The 24644-nt window shown below is 29.0% G+C and overlaps 1 protein-coding gene across 3 annotated transcripts; it reads left to right on the top strand.

Annotated features, from left to right (window-relative positions):
* The first annotated feature begins 828 nt into the window (after nt 1-828).
* Nucleotides 829-24303, top strand: LOC107442938 (tubulin alpha chain). 3 transcript variants are annotated; one of them, XM_087160867.1, is made up of 5 exons: nt 916-1043; nt 10244-10441; nt 11348-11881; nt 19548-20075; nt 22234-24303. In XM_087160867.1, exons 3-5 carry the CDS (start codon nt 11354-11356, stop codon nt 22528-22530), a joined length of 1353 nt encoding a protein of 450 aa, XP_087016993.1. In that variant the 5' UTR covers nt 916-1043; nt 10244-10441; nt 11348-11353; the 3' UTR covers nt 22531-24303. The 3 variants fall into 3 exon arrangements, with proteins under 3 accessions (XP_087016994.1, XP_087016991.1, XP_087016993.1); XM_087160868.1 differs by lacking the exon at nt 10244-10441 and having other exon boundaries at nt 829-933; XM_087160865.1 differs by lacking the exon at nt 10244-10441 and having other exon boundaries at nt 857-1043.
* The last annotated feature ends 341 nt before the right edge of the window (nt 24304-24644 follow it).

The raw sequence follows: 24644 nt of genomic DNA, 5'->3' as shown, positions 1-24644 counted from the left end.
GCGGATGAAAAAAAGTATGCAATTTACAGTAATTCTTACTTATGTTATATACGATTTAGTTAGTAATCTTATTTATTTATAATGCATTAATATCAGTTATAACTCACCAATTTTTCGAAACAAAATTTACTAAAAAACGAGTTTTTCTTTAAACTATGATGCATTTTTTTCTCTAAATATTTTAAAAATATTTCAAGGTAGTTAAAATAAAAGTTAATAAAGTCGCGGCAATAAGTATACTACGCATATTATGGCGAAGAATACACAAAAATTTGGAACAACAAAAAAAAACGTTCGCGTTTTGAAGTTGTACAAGATTATTATAGATTTTATTATAAGTTCTGCAAGTAACTAAATATTTAATCGATTTATTATAATAAATAATAAATTAGTGAGCGAAAAATTATGCCTGAAATATATTAATAAAATATTTAGTTAGATGCTTGTAAAAAAATCATAAAATATCTTGGTAAAAATAATCTTTGAAATCTAATTTAATCCCAGCGCAAAACGCATCCTATTCGGACGTTCGAATAGCTTTCGCTCGCAAATTGTTGGGTGAAAGACATTCAATAGATGGGAGGAAAAATGAAGATCTCAGCCCATTAGCAAAATCCGTTCGAAAGCGCGAGGATACAGGTGTTTCCTAGGAGTAGAAATGCGACGTGAAAATGACGACATTTTTCTTGCGAGTTTAAAGCTCCTCCTCCCGTCGTGCGCGTCTCCGTTCGTGCACGGTGACCGGAGGCGTAGGAATCGCATGCCATGGGAATGGCCCCTAAGATACCACATAGCTTCTTCTCGGCTACCTTGGTGTTAAATAATTACTTCGATATTGTTTATCGATAATTTGCGTATTATAATATTTTAATCGTAAATAACGTAAATTTCTTTTTAAATCCGCCCCTGCGCAATATTGCGCAACGCAAACAGGTAAATAGGCGTTAGGGATTTTTATTCCATATTTGGTATCTAGCGAAAAACTTATAAATTTTAATAATTAGACTGATACTCATCGAACTTATCTTGTATTAACAGAAAAAGTGAGAAAAATTTTCAATTTCATTTTTTGCATCGTTTATATATTTTAAGTGTCTTTTGTCTTTATTTTGAGAAGTTCGGAAAGCATAATATTTAAATTTATTTGCAGTCTATTGCTGTTGAATAATTTTTGATACGAAATAATTTTTAGGGTGTGTTGCTGAAGCAGTACGACATCCTGTGAAACTTCATTCTATGAAACTTCATTTTTTTTAATAAATAGTGTTAGAAATTTTTTGACCGTTATTACTTACTTAATGTGTATTTATTTGTGAATATTTTTATGTTTTGGAATCAAAATCTAATTTATCTGTAATTAAAATGTGCTTTCAATTGATATATTGACCTGCAATTAATTTCCCTATATTTTGCTTTCCATACAAATATCCTAATTTTCTATCTAATTTTGTTTGATCTTACACCAGATCAGTTTAAATTATGAGAGGAATTTATTTACCTACGTACCACGAGGTTTGGTATTTTTTGTAGAAGAAATTATTACAATTGTCCTGAAAAAGAAACTAAATGAAATAGAAAAGACTAAAAATGGCAACCACATGGTCGCCACGGAAATTTTCTTAAAGTCCATTACTCTGAAAAATATTAAAAAAATTATATGCTAGGTTCTTTCTAGGAATAAGAATAAGGTAGGGCACTTTGAGTTTTAAAAGGGCACTCACTTTAACACTGTTAAAAGTTATCAAAATATATATTGTCAGTGTTCACCCTCAGCTTTTTTTGAAGAGCGGCCTGCCCCGCCTGCTCTTTTCTTTATAAACGTGCCCTCCTTAATCTTTTTTTCACAAAAAAACAGCGATTTCTTAAAAACACTGCATTTTTATTCAGAAAAAGGTTGTTTTCTTAACCACCTGTTTCAATGAAGAGTCTACTTGTGATTTATTTAGTTAATTTTATTATTTAATTTTATTCTATTTATTAAAATTTTATTTTTATTCTATTTATTAAAATTTAACTATAAAACTGTCTAGATATATAGTTAAAATTTGCATGACCATTCGAATTTTTCGGTCAGGTAGATCCTTACATCTAAATTTAGGGGGAAGTATATTAATCATTCTTTCTGTGATTTTAAATTTTACCATTTCTTTTTAAATTAATACCTTTTACTTAAGAAATGCACCTTTTATCTCTATTATTACTTTTCTCTGACTTATAGTTATATTACTTTTCTCTGATTTATAGTTATATTTTTTTTCTCATGATTTATAGTTTAAAAAAAAACATTTCATGTTTTTTTTAATATAGTTTACTTTCTGTTTTGAAGAAAATTTATACAGAGATTGTCTTTTAGCTTGCCTTTAATTATTTTTCAAGAATTTCAGATTTTCTGTTATCTTGACCAGGGATCTGTGTAGAAGAAATTTGGGTCCATTAACTGTCCCTGCACAAAATAATTTATCTTTTAATCGGACCCTTTACAAGTTTGTTTATCTTCATTATTGTTTTGTTAGTCGAATAAACCCTTCCCAGGAAGGGGGGGGAGAAAGACAGATGTAAATAAACTAAATTTTGTTTTCGGCAGACGCTTCTTCCTTTATTCGTCCGAAATTGATATTCTGCGTTCAGCAGTATAGGCTAAATACCAAATATTTATATGTTGAATCGCTAATTTAGTAGCTGCAATTGCTGTTTATTTTTTAAAATTTAATTTCTTTAACTATAATTTTACAGTGTTGAGCATAATCTTGTATGTCTTGACAATTTAAAAACTCCTTGAATAACGGACAAGGATAAAGCTCCTTGCAATAACGGACCCTGGTTGAAAGAGTGTGACTTAACGTTTATTTTATATTCGCAAATTATGAGCAATTTTTTCACAATTTTACAAAAACGGACCTTTCACAAAATGCCTGGACAGACCCCTGTTGACAATGAGTGAGAATTACTTTATATAGTTATGTTACGTAATAACTGAATTTTATCCTCAGTTTTTAAATTACCCTTTATATTATTTTCTGTGTATATTTCACTAAGTAATTCTCACTTACTTTATATAATAATGTTACGTAATAACTGAATTTTATCCTCAGTTTTTAAATTACCCTTTATATTATTTTATGTGTATATTTCACTAAGTAATTCTCACTCATTATCAAGGCAAAAGTTGAAGGTTTATGCAAACTAATATTTAAAGGGATGTTTTTAAATAAAAGGTACTGTTTGTCTAAGATAAGTACTCTGCCAGACATTCGTCTGGAGCTGCGGCGATGACTATAGTAACGAGGTCTGATTATTTTAAGTAGGGGTGCGGGGTTCCTCTTTAGGACTGGTTTTGGCGAGAGAAAAGGAGACCTCTTCATCGAAGCTACCCTCCCTAAAATGCCCTCTTGTTTCCATAGCACCAGACTGCCGCAGACTTAGTGGCGGTTAGAGTACCTATCTTAGACAAACAGTATTTATTTAAATAAATAAAATGATAAAACTTGAAATCACTAAAAAAAATTCATTAATATTCCCCCATCCCAAATAAATGATGTCAGTATCTCTGAAGTTGAATCTCATGCGAATTTTAGCTATATTGTTAGACAATATGCGAAAAATCTTACTACAATGAAAGAATGAAATTAAAAATTAATCATCAATAACCAATTAAATAAAAAGACAGTGGTTTTAAGGGATGGTGGCTTTTTTTTATTGTAAGGAGCCTGCATTTATGGGGATCAAAGAGCAGGAAGGACAGGCCACCTTAAGTACGCTGTATGCGTAAATATAATTTTTGAATTGTGACCATGTGTGCGTTAGAATTTTTTGTAAACTGTTTCAAGAATTTAAATAAGTCTACTAAATTGTTTGTAATTTTAAATTTTTAAAATATAATTAAAAAAAATAAGTATGAAAATAATGATTTGCTTCAATTATTTAAAAATAAATATGATACAAACGAATAATGGAAATAGATCTTTCACTTTTTTTTGTAATTAAGTAATATTTATCTTGTTAAGCTTTTTGCAAGGCTTCACAGAAACAAACATTTCAGTTCCTAATGAGATAAAAATTAAAATAGAATACTAGTTTCTGTCTGAGAGTTAATTTAATATGGCAAATCATAATTATTAAAATTTATAAACATTTAAAAGCAAAATAGGATTTTTATTTACTTAATTTCCAAGAAGAGGGTGCAAGTGCGCTCTTTTAACTTTCATTGCTGATGTCCTTGCCATGGGGAAGATTTTCAAATCTATGCCAAAACAATTGTCAAGTTCATGCGACTTACAGGCAGTGGTCTGCAAAAAACTTTAAAAAAATTCAAGAAACGAACCAACTCAAAGATAACTTGCAACCACCCTTAGGTAAACCTAAATATATATTTCTTGTTAATTTTATTTTGACACCTTTTCCATAAGTTGTTGCCTTATAAAAACATTAGTGTAGTGTCTATGGGACAAACATACATTGGACTGTGGCACTTAACCTTAAATCCTCAGTGACTCAGCATAAAAAGAGCAAAACTTAAAAAATTCATGTTAGACACAAAACTATTATTTACCGACGCTAAACAGGCACATAGAAAAAGATACAATAATAAGCAAAGTTGCTCACTTAACTTTAAAATGTGTATCCTATTTCTTTTCTTAAAAATACCTTGAAATTATACCCATGTCTAATCATTTTAGCAAATGCACAGTAATAAAAGATGGACTTCACAATCATATAAACTCACTTTGCTCACAATAAATTTACCGTTACATTCATTCAGCAGATAAAAAGTCATGAAATTCTGTCCTAAAACCAACAATTGAGAAATTTCTACAGAAAAATTTTGCGTAGTAGAACAAACCGTCGATAGACATCAATACTGTTCTCTTCCCATCTGCGAAAATAAAAATCATCATTGTAAAATCAAATATCCAACTCCATTACAATATAGCCTATGTCAGTCAATATGTTTGATTTTCCCATAATTCCATTTACATCTCTGTGATGCCATTAAAAAAAATGTTTAGCCAAATCTTGAATTACCGATGGCAAACTTTATCGCCCTCTCAAGCAATGTCAATATCGACGAATCCACTGTGACGTTCTAGAATTCATAATTTATGTTTATTGATGTATTCCAATTCTAGCCATTTTAGTTTCTTACCAAATTCATTAATTTTTCTTCCAAATTGTAACAAATGATGTATGAAATTTCTTAAAAATTACTAGTATGTATGTCCGAACTAGATTGCAAATCTTAACTTTTTTAATATTTGGTATTTCTTAAGACATTTTCTTCATTGGCTATGAAATTTCGTTCAAAATTATTAGTGGTTTAAAGCTCTAAAATTATTTACCTTCCTTAAACCATCACAGTTGAGTCTTTAGTTTCATTAAAATGTGTTATTCGCATTAAGTCACTGTGTCCTTAAATGGCTGTAATATCTTTAACTAATAATAACGTGAAGAATGGTATTAACTAAGAAAGTTTCATTTCCGGGTCAGTATTGTAATTTTCGTGCTCTGGCTGTCATAAATATATTTATTCATGTTTAAGAAATTTTTTTTAAAGAATATAATTCCCTGTTTTGGAGAGGGTGCTCAAAAATAAGATTTTTTCATTTAAAATTCTAATTTTTTATTTTAAAATGTTTATGCAATTAAGCTGTATGTAACTATAATGGTGAAGACCAAAGATTTTCTAAACTGCTATCTCTAAATTATTTAAAATTCTGTTTTTTATTGAAAAGAATTAAGTGTGCAGTGCACCAAAAAAAAAGTACCACCCTAAATAACTTTAGATCGAATGATTGGATCTTCAAGTTCAATCTTAGAAGCTTGAGGGAGTAACCTCAAATAAATTTCCCCGTGGCTGCCTGAATTTCCTCTAAAGCCTTGTGCGTGCAATCAGACATATTTTGCTCACCTGAATATAATTAGTCACCACAAATATTGAGAACCAATAAAATAAAAAAAATTATCCGGTGAGATCAGACAATTATTTACCAACACTTAAATTTTATTTAATCAAAAAAATCTGCCTAAGTAAGAAATAAATTATTATTTATAAATATGGATTTATAAGTCGATTATTTATAAATATGTCGATTTTTAAATGTCGATTATTTACAGGGTTGGGTTTTTGACGTCAAAAAGTGGTTTTTGACATGACAAGGGTATAATACTGGTTTAAACCGTCAAAAACCCGTCAAAAATGTCAAAAACTAAAGTTTGCCAAAAAAAATATATAAACTTCAAAACTACCAACAGTTGCCATGCATTATATTGAAATTTAATTATACTATAGGTAATCAGCAGGTTTTAAAATATTTTTTAATTAAAATTAAGGTAAAATAACAGATTTAAAATCTCAGAAATTTATATTCAAATGCATGTGCTGAAAAATTTTGCACAAAATTTTTTTAAATATTTATATTTTGAAGAAAAAAAATTTTTTTTTGATACTTAAGAAAATTAAAAGTTTATTACTATGCATTTTTGACATATAAGGAACATATAACTAATATTTATAAGGAACTTACAAGTTATGTTGTATAAATACAAACTTGATACAAGTGTATGAAAAAAAAATTTAATGTTATACCGAATATCTTTATTATCCAGTATGTTAATTTGAATTTAAAAGTAGTTATATTTGTGAATAATGATAAATATAATTCATATTGTTTATTATATTTATTTATAATTATTACACTTATCATTTTAAAACAATTTTTACCTCTTAATTTTTTTCCCCCACTTGTATTAAGAATACAAATAATGCATATCTTGAAAGCAAGAAGTAATTATTCAACAGCTGAATATTTAGATATTCAACAAAACTATATAGTATTCAGCAAAATGAAATTCACAAGTATTTGGATAAACTAAATTTTCAGCATAGTAAATGAATAGGCTGAATATACTGTAAATCGACACTAACTACTCTGTGTATTTAACAGAAAGCACTTAAATTTGTATTGTCTTATGTTAAAAAGATTATTAAGAAGATTTAAAAGAATATTAAAAAGATTTTTCTTTAAAAGATGTCTAATGTACAAAACTGCTAATGTTTATCTTTAAAAATGTCTAATTTTTAGTATAATCTATACTATACACTAAATTTGGTTATAAATAAATTTCTTAATATCACTGCAGATTTTCAATAACACATGAAAATGAATACATAATATTACAAAAGATGTGAGTATTCAAAATATAAGTGTTTCTTCAAAATTTTAAATTTATTTTTTCTAGAACATATTTAGAAACACTATCCTTTATAAAAAAATACATAAATTTTATGTATTAATTAAATTTCACATATGAATATAGGTTTTTGACATTTTTGACAGTGAGGTTTTTGACGTGACGGTTTAAACCATGGTTTAAACTGTCACATATCAAGAACCTGCCAACCCTGTGGTCTTAATGTATTAAGATTACCATTAGAGAAATAAATTAATAGTTTCAATAATTAATGCAGCGTTTTTTAAATATGATGTAAATTATAATTATAGTTCAGTGTTTTCACTACAGTGCGAGAATCTCGCATATTTTTTTCTTTTCTCGCAATAAAGAATGATAAACACGAAAAGTTCGCGCACTCTCAATCATTTCCCCATTTCCTCTCAATCATTTCCCCATTTTCTCGAATTTTGGAAAAAATTTCGTCTTTTGCCATTTTGAATAAAATCCGTTTCACTTTTCTTCCTTGATCTTTCATTATTTTGAACATCGGTCCTTATTATCTTGCTTTCCTATTTACCAGTATTGATCAGAACCAGTGCGAACCCCCCCCCCCCCCCCCCCCGAACCACTTTTAGAACACATTTCTCTGCAACCACGTGTTCACCGTAGGTAAGGTTTTTTCGACGTTTAAATTTTTTTGTGCATGAATGTAAGATGGACAAATACCTTGTTAAGGCGACATCTTCTACTCCATAACGGACAAATGAAAATGAAACAAATGTCTGTAGAAACGGTCAAAACAAAACAAATACGGATTTTTTTCAGCCAAATAAATATAATAGCTGATGAAAAAGTAGATATAGAACATTTTCCATATGATGATGCAGCAAAAATTCTCAATTAGAAGATGTTAAAAATGTATTATAATTAAAGAAATAATTTTTTTCCACGTCTATTCGTGTTTTCTTAAGTTTTTGAAATCTAACCCTGTTTTTGAGAAAGGGTGAGAAATTCTCTCCCATTTTTTTTTCTGTAATGAAAACACTGTAGTTGCATATAATACAAGTACTGTGCTTGATTTGTTGAATTTAATGTCTCCAATGTCTAAAACGAAAATTTCCCCAGATTTTGTGGCTTGATTTTGACACTTTTCAACAGGTTTTTACCAGGGTTGGGTTTTTGACGTCAAAGAGTGGTTTTTGACATGACAAGGGTATAATACTGGTTTAAACCGTCGAAAATGTCAAAAACTGAAGTTAGCCAAGAAAATATATAAACTTCAAAACTACCAACAGTTGCCATGCATTATATTGAAATTTAATTATACTGTAGGTAAACAGCAGGTTTTAAAATATTTTTTAATTAAAATTAAGGTAAAATAACAGATTTAAAATCTCAGAAATTTATATTCAAATGCATGTGCAGAAATTTTTTTTAAATATTTATATTTTGAAAAAAAAAAATTTTTTTTTTGATACTTAAGAAAAAACAAACAATAAAATACAATTAAGAAAATTCAAAATTGTATAAATACAAACTTGATACAAGTGTATGAAAATTTTTTTTAATGTTATACCGAATATTTTTTTATCCAGTATGTTAATTTGAATTTAAAAGTAGTTATATTTGTGAATAATGATAAATATAATTCCTATTGTTTATTATATTTATTTATAATTAATACACTTATCATTTTAAAACAATTTTTACCTCTTAATTTTTTCCCCCACTTGTATTAAGAGTACAAATAATGCATATCTTGAAAGCAAGAAGTAATTATTTAACAGCTGAATATTTAGATATTCAGCAAAACTATATAGTATTCAGCAAAATGAAATTCACAAGTATTTGGATAAACTAAATTTTCAGCATAGTAAATGAATAGGCCGAATATACTGTAAATCGACCCTAACTACTCTGTGTATTTAACAGAAAGCACTTAAATTTGTATTGTCTTATGTTAAAAAGATTATTAAGAATATTTACAAGAATATTAAAAAGATTTTTCTTTAAAAGATGTCTAATGTACAAAACTGCTAATGTTTATCTTTAAAAATGTCTAATTTTTAGTATAATTTATACTATACACTAAATTTGGTTATAAATAAATTTCTTAATAATATCACTGCAGATTTTCAATAACACATGAAAATGAATACATAATATTACAAAAGATGTGAGCCTTCAAAAGTACAAGATTTTGGTTACTATTCAAAATATAAGTTTCTTCAAAATTTTAAATTTATTTTTTCTTGAACATATTTAGAAACACTATCCTTCATAAAAAATATATAAATTTAATATATTAATTAAATTTCACATATGAATATAGGTTTTTGACATTTTTGACAGTGAGGTTTTTGACGTGACTGTTTAAACCATGGTTTAAACCGTCGAAAACTGTCACATGTCAAAAACCTGCCAAGCCTGGTTTTTACACGCATCTTGTCAAAAACCCAACCTTGGTCACAGCATATGATCTTTGAAAGGGCTGAGTACTAATTGTGAAATGCGATTTTTAAATCCTATGAATTCATATCTCAAAATGTAATTTTTAAATTGCTTGAATACGAATGGCAATGTGTGATTTTTTTTTTTTAATTGCAAGAAGAGTCAGAAGGTATGATTTTAAAAATGTAGAATAGAAATTGCTATATATGATTTTTAATCTTGTTAGCAAGAATCGTATGTATGAGACTGTGTGATTTTTAAAATGCATGAATATGAATCGCGTTTCAATATGAATGATTTTTAAATAATTGGACAAATTATGCATGTGTATTGATTTATTTTTGCATTTTTTCAAAAAAAATAATTTTTAAACGATCACACGTTTAAACTTTATGCACCTCGCGAAATAAACAGTGGTAAAATCTATATTCGGTCATGCTGTCATTCCATTATTGCAAGATAATTTGAATGATTTTCTACATTGCTTCACTTTAAAGGTTTTACAATTTCTCACCTTTTTATTAAATTTTTCCTTTTTTCCCCCTAAATTCTAATGCTTTTGTTTTGCTTTACTTTTTAAAAATTTTAATTTAAATTTTGTTATATTTTTCTAATTTTGCAGGATGCTCTCTTTAATTTTTGAAGTTTTTATTATTGGATGTGTTAAATATTGCATGATTCTCAAGGCTAACAGAGGACACATTGCATGTCAGCTTGCTTTAGGTCCTTTGAACCTCTTGCTGCCATGCAAGTCTTTCTTTGAACTGTTATGACATAGTTGAATTTAGCATATAGTAAAACCTTAATGTATGGTGGATAGGTGAGTCCTCCTTTCTAGAGTAAAAAGTTATTTCCTCTAACAATTTTTAATTTCCTTGATTTAAAATATGTAATGTGCACTTTTTTTTCTTTTTTTTAAGATATGCATTTATTCTTGCCCAATTTTACTTTTCTATCTTGATTGTTATTAGATTATCATATTACTTAACCTGAGATAGAACTAAACATTCCTCCATTTCAACTATATTAGCTTTTGTTTGTTTTGGGAAGTCTATTTCTTACCATTACTCTTTACCTTCAAACATTACAAACATTAAATTTTATCACTCGTCTATATCTTAATAAAAATTGAAGGGTGTTTCCAGTTTGGCTGATTTGTTTTAAATAGGCAAAAAAAAAGGAATAAATGTTTTTTATTTAAAGTATGGGTGGAATGATTAGTTAGTAACTCTGATAAAAGTTTTATCTGAGATTTATTTTCTGATTTCACGAGGGGGGGGGAATAAAATGTAAAGGCATGGAATATAGTAAGCTTAAGTCTCAAAGTGACATACTACAGGAAAAACTTTTGAAGGCAAAATTTGTTTCACTTCCATAGATATTTTAAAGTTCGGAGGAAAGTGAGTTTAAATAAATCATTAAGTTTTAAATGTTGAAAAATTGTTTTCAAAATATTAAAATCCAAATAAATTATCTAAGATAACTCCCCAAATGCATAATCTTTTTGTAATCTTGCAATAACTTGTTTGTATTTTGAAGTTTCTTTTTATTTTATGGTTTACTCAAGTTTTTCCTAAACTCACTTTTACTATGCTTGAAATTTTGATAAAGAAATTGCTATGAAGGATTTCTCCTGCAGTGTAACATCCTCTTTAGTAATACCTAAATTGTTTTTTTAATTTTTTGTCTTCTACATATTTTTTTTATTTTTGTTTATTAAATATAGAACAAGATGAGAGAATGCATCAGTATACACGTGGGTCAAGCTGGGGTGCAGATTGGAAATGCCTGTTGGGAACTTTATTGCTTAGAACATGGAATTCAACCTGATGGTCAGATGGCGAGAGATGCTGTTCCCGATGCCACTGATGACTCTTTCAATACCTTTTTCAGTGATACCGGTAACCAACAATATGTCCCGAGGGCAATTTTTGTGGATTTGGAACCCACCGTCATCGATGAAATTCGAACTGGAGTTTATAGGCATCTCTTTCATCCTGAGCAAATGATAACTGGAAAAGAAGATGCTGCAAACAATTATGCTAGAGGCCATTATACAATAGGCAAAGAGATTATTGATCTTGTACTCGACAGAACTAGGCTACTTGCGGAAAGATGCTCAGGTCTGCAAGGATTTCTGATATTTCATAGTTTTGGAGGAGGGACTGGATCAGGATTTACATCACTGTTGATGGAAAGACTCTCTGTAGATTATGGAAAGAAATCAAAACTGGAATTTGCCATATATCCAGCACCTCAGGTAATTTTGATATTTCTAATAATTTTCTATATTAACTGAAATTTATTTCAATGTAATTACAATTTATTCAAATTTGTTTCTTTACTTAAAATAATATTATGTAATAGATTTTAAATTTCTTTTAACTAAGAATTATTTTTATGAAAAATTATTTTTGTTACTTTGGTGTTGAAGTAAACTAGTATTGACATTATCTTAACAAATTGGGATTTGTATTCTTTAAAATCTATTTTTTAGAAACTGCTGACATGATTTTCTATTTTATGAATTATTCATGATTTTGCAGTTTGTAATGACCTATTTTACTGCTGACCATTAAAATTGCTACACCCGGAAAGTGACTTACCATACTGTAAAAATTTGCATGAAAGATTAATACATGGGTTGATTTTTAGCACAATTGTGTAACAACTAGGCAGTAAGAGCAACGCCTATAATACATATAGATGCAGAGGCTTCATAGCAGTTTCCCCATACTCATTTTGAGCATTATTTTTAGCTTAAAAATCGTAATACCTCCTGTAAGATTAAATATTATAAATATTAAATATTAAAATGTAATTTAGCTTAAAAATCGTAATACCTCCTTTGACAAAGAAAAGATTATGGCCTACTAGGTTTGCAAATTTTTTTACTGCATTATTGCTACACACACACTGGCTAATATCTCTTAACAGTCCACTGACTATGAAACCAAAGGATTCAGAACGGTAGTGCGGAATTTCGTGGGAGATTTAAGTAACTGTCTGCAACTAACATCTATGAAAGCAAACATCTTATTCAGGTAACAAATACGAAAATATAGTCATTTGCAAAATTTCGAGATTGAGCTGGACCAGTTCAACAAGGTTTGAAACTATATTGACCACCAGCATGACAGCCAAGGCTTCTGCGCTTGTTGCAGTATCACTGACAAAACATGTCACCCTATCACAGACAAGAGCTTATTCAGTGGTGTGATCAAGGACCAACCTAGACGCAGAAGTGCGAGAAAGTCTCAGAGCCAAATAATACTCCAGAAGTTTGTTTTTTTTCTGTTTAGAACTTCTCCTTAAAATAATGTTTGTTTTTTTTTATTTCGTTACAATAATTAAAAAATGAAATTAGTGTATTGTCAAAAAATTTTGACAATTTTTCTTCAACAACAAAGAATAATTCTTTTGGTTTTACGTAATCCTTGAATGAGAACAATATGAGTTAAAAATTATAAGAATCAAAATACGTTGTTTTGATATATAAAACTGAATTTTCAACTACCCACTCATAAAACTAAGCAATTTGAATTGACAAATAAATAATCTAACTTTTATATTGTCATGTAAAGTTATGTTTGACAGATATTAACACATGTGGGCATTGGAGAAAAAAAATTGTTTTATGCAACATAATTATTTTTAATTAGACCAGCAATGCTTGGCCAACAGGTTGCCTGATTTTTCCCAAACCTGTTTGCAGGATGGTGCATATTCTGTGCCTCTGCCTGCCCCTATGAATAGTGACATATCTCTATTCATATGGGTATATAGATGAATGCTGGGTCTGTATGCAGAACCATCAGGGCTACATTGTTTGGTTGCATCGTTGAGAACGTACATTGACTTATGATTCCATCACCTACTGTGTTTATATTGGGTAATAATTTATATGCGAGTTTGTTACCTTTTGTTTGCGTTTCTATCATTTTAAGCACCAATTGATATTTTTACATTTCAGAGGCATGCTTCTGTCCAATCTTTGAGTCCTCTTTATTCGACTTACCTTAATATAAAACATGTCTGACAATCTCTATGGTTAGGACGTTCTCTTTTTTTTTTTTTTTTTTTTTTTTTTTTGAATAATTGAAAATGGATTGTTAATGGTTGCCGAGTGATTGGCTTGCCACTGATTCCCGATTACCACTGTCAATGAACTGTGGCATATTCTTGAAGTAGATTTGTGTGGCAACCAGGAAAGTGCCATATAATCTCTGCTTAACTCCTTGTCCAGGCAATCACATGGGATTATTTCTGCTAATAGTAGCACCTTTTGGTGCTGATTTTTCAGGATTTATATGTCCTACTTTCATGTAAATTTAAAAACTTTTTGTCTCCACTAAAATGTATATGTACAGTGCGCAAAATAAAAAATGCACCACCCTGAATAACTTTTGATCTAATGATCTGGTTTTCACATTCTAGGACTCAAATCTTAATGGTTTGAGAGGGTGACCTCAAATATGCATATTAAGTGCAGACAATATTTTAAGTTACAAAATTAGACACAAAACGCACTTCGTCTGAATAATCGTACTGCAATTTGGGAGGTCTTGTCCCAATAGTTTGGACAGGAGAGCGGTTCAAATTTTAGACCCTTTAATGTTAATTTTACTTTTTACGTATTTCACCATATAACTGTAACTTTTTAAACAAATTGAAAAGTTTTTGCGCATAATTGTAAAGTTAGTATATCTAAAGATTATCCCAAGCAAAAAAATAACTTTTAGTATAAATTATATAACTAAAAAGTTAGTTTCTTTTACTTAACAATAGTCAAAAAAAATTTTGGAGTAAAATTAGTCGAATAGTTTCTGAGATCTAATTTTAAAGAAGCTGTATTTATTAGATTTCTCGAATTTTTTGACCGATATCTCCCCATTTGTATTTTGTCATGCTAAGTTAAAAAAATTTCGAACAGAAGAAAAATTTATACCGTATATTCCGGCGTATAACGCGCACTTTTAATACAAAAAATAACATTGGAATTTACGGGTGCGCGGTATACGCCGAATATAAAAAATTATAGATTAAAAAAATTTAAATATAGAAAAATACTTTTATTTTAAAGAAATAACATACCTTTACCTATATACTTTATTGATTTTCGTTATTACATAAAACATAAATAGTTCATTATATTCCCCTTCCCCCCTTATCCTCTACGTGCCTTTGGGCACTTAAGGCCTCTAGCATATCCCTCCTGTCTCTAGCAATAGATCTTGCTTCCTCCCAGCCAGATATTCCACATTCTTTTAATTCTCCCAAAAGCATGCGCTGGATGGTAAGTCTGGGTCTTCCTCTTGTTCTTTTACCATCAGGGGCCCATGTAAGCGCAACAGATGTAATTTTTTCTTTGGGCATTCTAAGGATATGTCCGAGCCAGCCCCATCTTTGTTTTTTAATTTCATCTTCTATTGTTTTTATTTTAGCTTTCTTTAATAGATTTTGATTTGATACTTCTTTGTAAGGCCAGAAAATTTTAAAAATAAATCTTAAACATTTGTTTTCAAAGGTTTCTAATTTTTGTATTTCGATCTTAGTCTGTTTCCAGGTTTCTGCGCCATATAATAGTACTGCTTTAACAATAGCTTTGTAAAAAACTATTTTTGTCTTAATTTCAATATTTGACTCTCTCCAAAATTTATGTAATCCCTTAAAACATGTTCTTGCTTTGATTATTCTCTGTCTAATATCTTCGCTACTTCCACCTTTTTTATCTACAATAGAACCTAAATAGCTAAATGACTCTATGTCATCTATTTCGTGATTTTCGATTTTAGTTTTGTCATTTTTCTTTTGATTTATTCTCATTACTAGTTCATTATATTAGTCTTCCGTTATTTCTTCAGGCACGTCATCACAATCTGTTTCGTCTTCATCATCTGTGTTACCCTCATCCATAAATAAACAGTCATCTCCTGATCCGTCCAGATTATTTGAAATGCTGCATTTTTTGAATGATTTTCTAACCATCTCAGGCTTAATTTCATCCCATGCTTTTAATATCCATTCACACACTGTTTCCAAACTTGCATGACGCATATGTCCTCCTTTCGTAAAGGTTTTCTCGCCCTCCAATATCCAAGTGATCCACTGTTGTTGTTTTTTTTAAAAAAATTGGCTTTAAATGGTTTGTTTAAGCAGACGTCCAATGGCTGAACTAATGGCAGGGTGCGTAGCGTTTGTAAAAAGTACTTAAAGGTGCTTTTTTGGGGATTTCGTTATTAAAAGCTTTTAAAGGTGCTTTTTTCAGCTGGCGTTTTTAAAAAGTGCTTTTTTTTCGAATAATTTTTTTCCCCTTCAGTGATATCTGGTGGATCCCATGCATTTCACGAAAAATAGGGAGTTTGCTACGTAATCATTCACGCGGACTTAATGTCGTACCCACGTTATGACTTGCGCATGCGCGCACATTTGAAACCGAAACCCGAGTGCTCTAATTCGGATAGAGAATATCAGATCGTTATTAAATGTTTTTCTTTTTAATTTATTTTAATTTTGTTCTTGTTTATTTCATTTTACTTCTAACACTTTTTTTGACGTAGGGGGTAAGAGTACTTTTGTTCTGAGTTCAGGGTCAAGTTGAATTCACTCGGTGATGTGGGAAAGTACTGATTATTTTGATTTACGCCCGTTTCTTTTTGGGTTTTTTTTAACGCTAAAACTGTTTCAATAATATCATTGATTGAATATGAATTTTTTGAGTGCTTGAAAATCTTTGTTAAGTGCTTGAAAAGTTTTTAAAAAGTGCTTATTTTTGATTAAAAGATTTGGCTATGCACCCTGAATGGTGTCAATCCGTCCGGAATAACTGCCATATCGGTGTTACATTCTTTAAAAAAAAAAAAAATTCGTATTATCTGTAAGGTGGGACCTGAACATGTCCCACACTAAAAGGCTTTCTGGTTTTCTTACGCAACCAGGACAGATTTGCCAGACATTTTTTACCCACAAAATTTCAAAAAAGTATTAGAAATTACAGGTACGCTTTATACGCCGGGGCACGTTATGCGTCGGAATATACGGTACCTAACAATTCTTGACTTTTATTAAATAATCTAATAAATATTTACTAAATTAATTTTAGCTTGGAATTATCTTCGGACAAACAAATTTTATAATTGTGTGCAAAATTTTTTCACTTCACCCAAAATATTCTTGATATAGTAAAGTACGCCAAAGTAAAATTAAGGTTTTAAAATTTTGATCTCTCCCTTGAACAAATAAATTATGGGGACCATATTCTCTGGACTGTGGCTACTATGGGAGTTTGTGATTCAAATCTGTTGATAAAAAGGTGCGTTTATTCAGTGAAAGTACATTTTGTGCCTGATTTTGTAACTTAAAATATAGTTTGCCCTAATTAACATATTTGAAGTCATCCTCTTGAACCTTTAAGAATGACTCCTAAAACATGAGAATTGAATCATTTAGATCAAGGGTTATTCACGATGGATCGTTTCTTATTTAGCACACTGTACAATAAATAACATTCCGCTAATCATATTTCCTCCCAGTTTAGAAATTTTAATAACTACTAATGATGTGATTTTTGTAAAGTAAAAAGATGGTAGAATTTATATTATATTTATCCTCTTTATAAATCAGGGGTCTGTCCAGACATTTTGTGAAAGGTCCGTTTTTCGTGAAATTGTGAAAAAATTACTCACATTCTTTCAACCAGGGTCCGCTTTTATGAATTTGTGCAAATAGGGTCCGTTATTGCAAAAAAAAAATTTTCAAGGAGTTTTTAAATTGTAAAGACATACAAGATTATGCTCAACACTGTAAAATTAAAATTCAATTTTAAAAAATAACCAACAATTGCTGCTTCTTAATTAGAGATGCAACATACAAATATTTGGTATTTTACCTATATTGCTGAACGCAGAATATTAATTTCGGACGAATAATGGAAGAATCGTCTGCCGAAGACAAAACTTAATTCGTTTACATCCATCTTTCTTATTTTCTGCCCTGGAAAGGGTTTATTCGATTAACAAAATAATAATGAAGGGTCCGATTAAAAGAAAAATCATTTTGTGAAGGGTCCGTTTTTAAGTTAAAATATTTTGTGAAGAGTCCGTTTTTAAGTTAAAATATTTTGTGAAGGGTCCGTTTTTATGAAAAGATATTTTGTGAAGGGTCCGTTAACGGACCCAAATTTCTTCTAAACAGGCCCTTGTAAATAGTTATCCCAATATTTCTGATATAAAATATTTTGTCCTAATTTTTTACTTTTTGTCCAGGTATTTGTTGATTGTCATATATGTTCAGAACATAAATTGCAATGAGAGTTTCGAAATAATTTATTTGAAGATTTTAATTTCTTATTCAACATGTTTTTTGTTTTAATTTATAATGCTAGTAAATGTAGCAGATGTAAATGAACTAAGTTTTGTCTTCTTCAGACGCTTCCTTTATTCGTCCGAAATGAATATTCTGCATACAGCAGTATAGGCTAAATACCAAATATTTATATGTTGCATTGCTAACTTTGTAGCTGCAATTACTGTTTATTTTTTAAATTTTAATTTTTTTAATTATAATTTTACAGTGTTGAGCATAATCTTCTATGTTTTTACAATTTAAAAACTCCTTAAAAAAGTTTTTTTGCAATAACAGACCCTATTTGCACAAATTCACAAAAGCGGACCCTGGTTGAAAGAATGCAACTTAACGTTTATTTCACATTCACAAATTACGAGTAATTTTTTCACAATTTTACAAAAATGGACCTTTTACAAAATGTCTGGACAGACTGGTAGAGTTTTGAATGTTCACAATTATTTTTCATCTTTCATTTGATTTTACAAGACTTGGTTCTAATAAACAATGCAGTAATCAAAATATATAATTTTTAAATGGTGCAGGATGTTGACTCAATCTGTTGACTTATCGTTTCCTTCCATTACTTGTTTGAAATATATATTTTTTATTTTATCTTTAATATTCATTCTGACATGACATTAAGATTCATAAATCGGAGTTTTCTCACCAAAAGGGCAATGTTGCAAGTTTGTATCATTCCGCCGCCAAGGCCCTTTTTGATTTTCTCTTCATATTTTATTTGTTATTTTGCTATTAATGATATAAAAAGATTCTGAACAACTCAGTCAATGCTCTGATTAATTTGTAATTATGAGAAAATGGCAACAGCGATTCGGCTGCAATTAATTAATTTAGCTGTTATGCTAAATTGATAATTGTTTGCTCTAAGGTATTTAAGCTTAACAAAATGTTTAAAGTGTAAATATTTTTCTATTCAAAGATAAATTTGTATTAAAATATAATCGACATGAATTTTTTTTTTTATGACGAAATTTTTGTTTTTTTTCTATGAAAATATTCATCAGCGTAGGTTTCACGGGGGTGATCCATGAAGATAAAAAGAGGATGAAAGAATTAGCTTTGTTGCTTACGATAAAGTCTTCATTCTAAATACAGGAGGTTATTTAAGAATTGCTATTTTTATAAAGTTCCTGATTTTTTTCCCCCTCAAGGAAGTGAATATCCAAATTTTTGTTAAAAATGCTCTTAAATTTATCATTGGTATATTATAATAAGCTAGTAGGGTCTATGGTACCGAGAATGCTTTTTTGTGTTTTTGGACCAAAGTGATCTTGGGTACAGTGAAATAAGTAAAATTTAGAAGTTCTATTCTCATAATTTGAAAGAAAATAAGGAAATTTGCATTTATTTGTTTTGAGTTTATTTTTAGAATATTATTTATTACTGATTTACTTAGGGCCATATAATAGTTCTCATGAAACAGATATTTTTTTTTATTAAATGATTTAATTTTTGATCTCCGGTAAAGAAAATTTTATCTCAAAACACCTTGACTGCATCACTCAAGTGATTTCAGTTTTATCAATATTTAATTTGCCTTCATTTATATCTATTTTTAGGTATCTACGGCTGTCGTTGAACCTTACAATTCAATCCTCACAACCCATACCACCCTGGAGCATTCAGACTGTGCTTTCATGGTAGACAATGAGGCTATTTTCGATCTTTGCACCAGAAACTTGGATATAGAACGCCCTACGTATACAAATCTAAATAGAATGATTGGTCAAGTAGTGTCTTCAATTACTGCTTCCTTAAGGTTTGATGGTGCTTTGAATGTAGATCTAACTGAATTCCAAACAAATTTGGTCCCATATCCTCGTATCCACTTCCCTCTTGTATCTTATGCTCCTGTGATGTCAGCTGAGAAGGCATATCATGAGCAACTGACTGTTGGAGAAATAACCAACTCTTGTTTTGAACCATCTAATCAGATGGTTAAGTGCGACACACGACATGGAAAATACATGGCATGTTGTCTTCTCTACAGAGGTGATGTCGTGCCTAAGGATGTTAATGCAGCCATTGTGTCCATCAAAACAAAACGTTCAATTCAGTTTGTTGATTGGTGTCCTACAGGTTTCAAGGTTAGTTTTTTATTTTTCGGTTAGTATTTTAATTTTGTGTATTTGAATTGTTAACAAAATGGTATTGAAGCATGAATCCTTATAGAAGTCAATTTGTTATGTAATAAAATGTTTATTTAAGGTATTGGATTTTTTAAATTTAATAGATTTTTATATTTCTTCATGGCTATACTCCAAATAATTTCCTTAAGTAAAAGAAAATATACTTAGTTTTTTTCCCTAGGAAGTAAAACAAAGTATAACCAGTTTTTAGGGAAGTTTTTCAAAATTTAATTTTTTTCTTAATTTTGTGTAAATGCTTACTGTTTTGCATGATGTTGAATTTTGATCTCACATGTTTTTTTTTTTTTTTGTTTTTTTTTAGTAAAAATTATTTTTGAAATTATAAAATATCTATATGTATGTGAGTGGTTTAAATATAATTGTCATAAATTTAAAGAAAAGTTCATTTTACTTGACAATATTTATAGTTTTAAAAAATTTTATTTTGCTTAGAATCACTCTGTATTTAAGTTATTAAGAGGACGTTGTAAGCGTTAGTAATGTTTAGTGAAAAGTAAAATCAGGTAAACCTAGAATTTACCATAAAGTTTAAAGTACTACTGAAAATGTTTCGAAATAAAATATTATTGCAGAATAAGTGCTCTTCTGTGTTATCCTGCCATAATTTGTTGTCCTTCATATTTTTTTTTTTTTTTAAAAAAAAAGCTTTTCAAATTTAATGATTTTCATGACCTCATTTTTTCTACATTTTAAATTACTGATGTTTGTTTTGGTGGGTTTCAGTTGCAATTTAACATTCTCTTTAGAATGTAGTATTATAGTCAATTCTTAAGCTTTTTTTTAATGAAAACATGTGCTTTGCTTGTTTTAAGAGTTTTGGGGCTCTAGTAGCTAAATAAAAACATGGAATGCTAGTAATTAAAAATTTATTATTAAATATTGTTTAAAAATACATTTGAATATTTTAAACTAATATATAGATGTTTTACTGTGATTTTACCTTTACATTAGAGCACAGAAAACCACAGAGAAATATATTTTATTAAATTTCTGTAATTTGGTTAGATTTTATATTTTAAAAATTTTAATTCAAAAATAAATACTGGCATTTTTGTTTGTTTTTTTACCTTTTTAAAGCTCAATAATTCTAATCATATACTTAGCCATCATTGTCTAATGCTACATACTTTTGTTAGTTAATATATTTACATTGAAAATCAAATTAGTGATTTACTTGTGGGAGAAATCTTAGGTGTTTTGCTTGAAAAGTCTTTAAAGAGTTTGTTGGCTTATATCCAAAATTTAAAGTTGTTCTAATAACAAATTAAAAATTTATTGTGAAAGCATTTTTTCTGCTTTGAAATAATTAATACATTTGTTCATTTTTGCATATTTTAATTTATAAGGGCTAAAGAATGTACAAATTTATATGTTATGAATTGCATAAATTTATTAAACTTGTAATAAATTTATCAAACTTTTTTGCTATATATACCGTAAAATCAATGATTTGCAACATTTAGGCTGATTTTTATTTATTTCTTCTGTCTAAATTTTAAAATATTCAAAATAAAAACATAAAAATAGAAAGACGATTTAAAGAATATTTCCGCCCCGCAGTGTACTGATCGTTAAGACGCGGTTCCCAGCAGATCACTGAAGTCAAGCATCACTGGCTGCGGGTGGGTGACCACTTGGATCACTCTGCGTAGGGACCGAGGTTGTGCAGTATTGGTCCTCATTAAACTGTTCTACCGTAAAGTGCTCGACTTTGCGTGCAGGTCGTCGGGCTACCGAAGCGGAGGCGCCATCCCCTCTGCAGAGGACCAAAATTGTAATGGCATATCTTCGGATCACCCTCTGGGATGTTTTCAAAACCGTCGCCAATAGCCCATTGTGCAGCTCTAGTGCGACGTAAATAAACAACAACAAAGAATATTTCCATCTGTGATTTCATATATATTTTTACTTAAGTACTTCACAGAAGTACAAGGCAATTTTTTTTTGTCATTTATAAGTTTTCAATTTGCATTATATCAATCAGTAGGCAAAAATTTTCTATGAGCAGTTTGAAGTTTTTAATCTGTTTTAAATATTGCGTAAAATGATACCTTGAAAGTTGGTTTTAATATTTTTACCATATATTTGTATTTAGGTTGGCATCAATTATCAACCCCCTACAGCTGTTCCTGGCGGAGACTTGTCAAAAGTTCCTCGAGCTGTTTGCATGTTGTCTAACACTACAGCTATTGCTGAAGCCTGGTCCAGGTTGGATTACAAATTCGATCTTATGTATGCAAAGCGAGCTTTCGTCCATTGGTATGTTGGAGAAGGTATGGAGGAAGGTGAATTTTCTGAAGCAAGAGAAGATCTTGCTGCTCTTGAGAAGGATTATGAAGAAGTTGGTCTTGATTCAACGGATAACTTTGAAGATGAAGGCGAAGAATATTAGAACTAACTAAATTTAAATTTTTTTTAAAAAAGAAAAAATTTGAATCTCATCCATTAATTTTTAAAATTACTAATATGCTGTCAGTAGTGTGGTTTTTATATTTTTTAGTCTGAAGTCTCACATTTTGTTCCATAGATAATAAATAGAAATTAACGTCCTAATTTTTATTTATGCTAATGATTATAATTAACGTAGTTTTTGCTTTTACTGAAAAATCTTTTTTTCATCTTCAAATATTCAAAAAATTTTTATATGATTTCTTTTGGTTATTAAAAGGAGTAGTGAAGGTTTTAATTTTTCTGTAAATAAAGAAAAGCATGCATCACCATTCTTTACTTTCTATTTTGAAACTAGCACGTTAGTTGATCTGCCGTGTTTGATTTTTTTTTTTTCTGTACATCTTTAATTTTTTTTTAATTTTTTGTTGCTTGAATTAAGATTATTTTACATAAAATAGTTGAGTTATATAAATGTACAATTCAAGTGGTTTAAGAAGTTTGTTTTGTTTCAACTTCCTCTTTGTAATGCTCAATATAATTAATTATATAATTCCAAAACTTGTGCAGCTATTAAAGAAGCAACTGTAAAATTTATGTGCATTGATTATGAAGGGAATCAGCTCAATCATTTCAAATCGAACTTTTTTTTTTAATCTGTATGTTTTTGTAAAAGATTTTAAATTTATTGTAATTGGAAATTAACAAATATTGTAGAATTAAAGTCCACATTTTTTAAAATTATAGTATGTTGATCAGTTTCTTTTAGTTTAATAAAACTTTATTTCTGTTTTTTTTTTTTTTTTATTTAAAAAAATTTCTTTAAACATCTATATAAAAATCATTCTTATTTAGCTTATTACTTGATAGATAATGAATTTATTATCTTTTACTAAAATTTAATCTAATACTGAAATGAGTTTAAGTGTTCAATTTCTTCATTCAAAATATGTTTCCTCTATCTAAAATCAATTAATATTTTTGAAATCAAAATTACGAATTAAGGAATATAATAAAAATAACACTTGTTGTAGTGAAATCTATTTTATTTCGAACATAAATAAAGAGTATTGCATTTAATTTGATTGTTTATTTTGTGTTGGGTAAATAATTTTGTGTTATAATTAAGTTTTTTATTTTTTAGAAATTTCTGGAATTCTCAATGTGTAGAATATTTTTTGAGTTGGGTAATAATTTGCACTTAATTTTTTTCTGATTTTTTATTCTTTTGAAATTGGTAGCTAATAATTGGGTTATATTTCCAAGTTCTTAGTTATACCTATCTTGTTGTACTTTATGAAGAATATGCACATATGTATTTTATATCTTTTTGGTGCTTTTCAGTACCTTGATTTTATTCTTTTTACTGTGTCATATTTGTTGTGATTGTGTGAATTAAAATTCTGCCATTTTTCTTGGTGTTCATAGATTATTCTCTATAAATTTTTCCATTAACATATTTTTATAGTGTAGTGCATCCTTTTCTTATTTTCTAATAAGAGTATTGTAATGCACACTCCCAAAAATCTGATTGTTAAAAATTTTAAGCTGCTTTCTGGAATAGAATTAGTGCCAAATGCTAAGTAGAAAATGGTTTTTTTATTAGTACAACAATTTTTAGATGAAACTGGTGAACGTTTTTATTTCCATTGCAATATAATATAAAAGTTTTTGCTTTCTTCTCTTGCTGAAAAAATTAAATAACTTTTGTTATCTTCTATAACTGTAAACATTAGTTGTAATTATAATATTTGAAATAAATTAAAATGACTACCTATGAAGTGTTTGTAATTATTTAAGTAAATTATTAAAGTTGGTAAATTTTAAATATATGGTTTCTTTAAAATTAGATTTCTCAGGAACTGTTTAGCCGATTTTGCTCAAAATTGCATTCTTAAAAATATTGTAAAAACCTGTGTACCTTACAATTCAAAATTTTTTGGACTATTATTTAATAAAATAGTAAAGGGTTGTAAATATTTAGTAAAATTAATTTTTGCATGGAATTTTCTTTCAATCAACCAATTTTATAATTGTGTGCAAGAATGTTGTTAAACTCGCTTAAAACGTTCTTGAAATGTTTCGAAATATGCAAAAAGTAAAATGAAGATTAAGGGG

The sequence above is a fragment of the Parasteatoda tepidariorum genome, chromosome 4 (genome assembly GCF_982258835.1).
Source record: "Parasteatoda tepidariorum strain Cologne lab strain chromosome 4, Ptep-v5.0, whole genome shotgun sequence".
Taxonomy (NCBI): Eukaryota; Metazoa; Arthropoda; class Arachnida; order Araneae; family Theridiidae; genus Parasteatoda; species Parasteatoda tepidariorum.
This window is presented reverse-complemented; position numbering and strand designations above follow the sequence as displayed.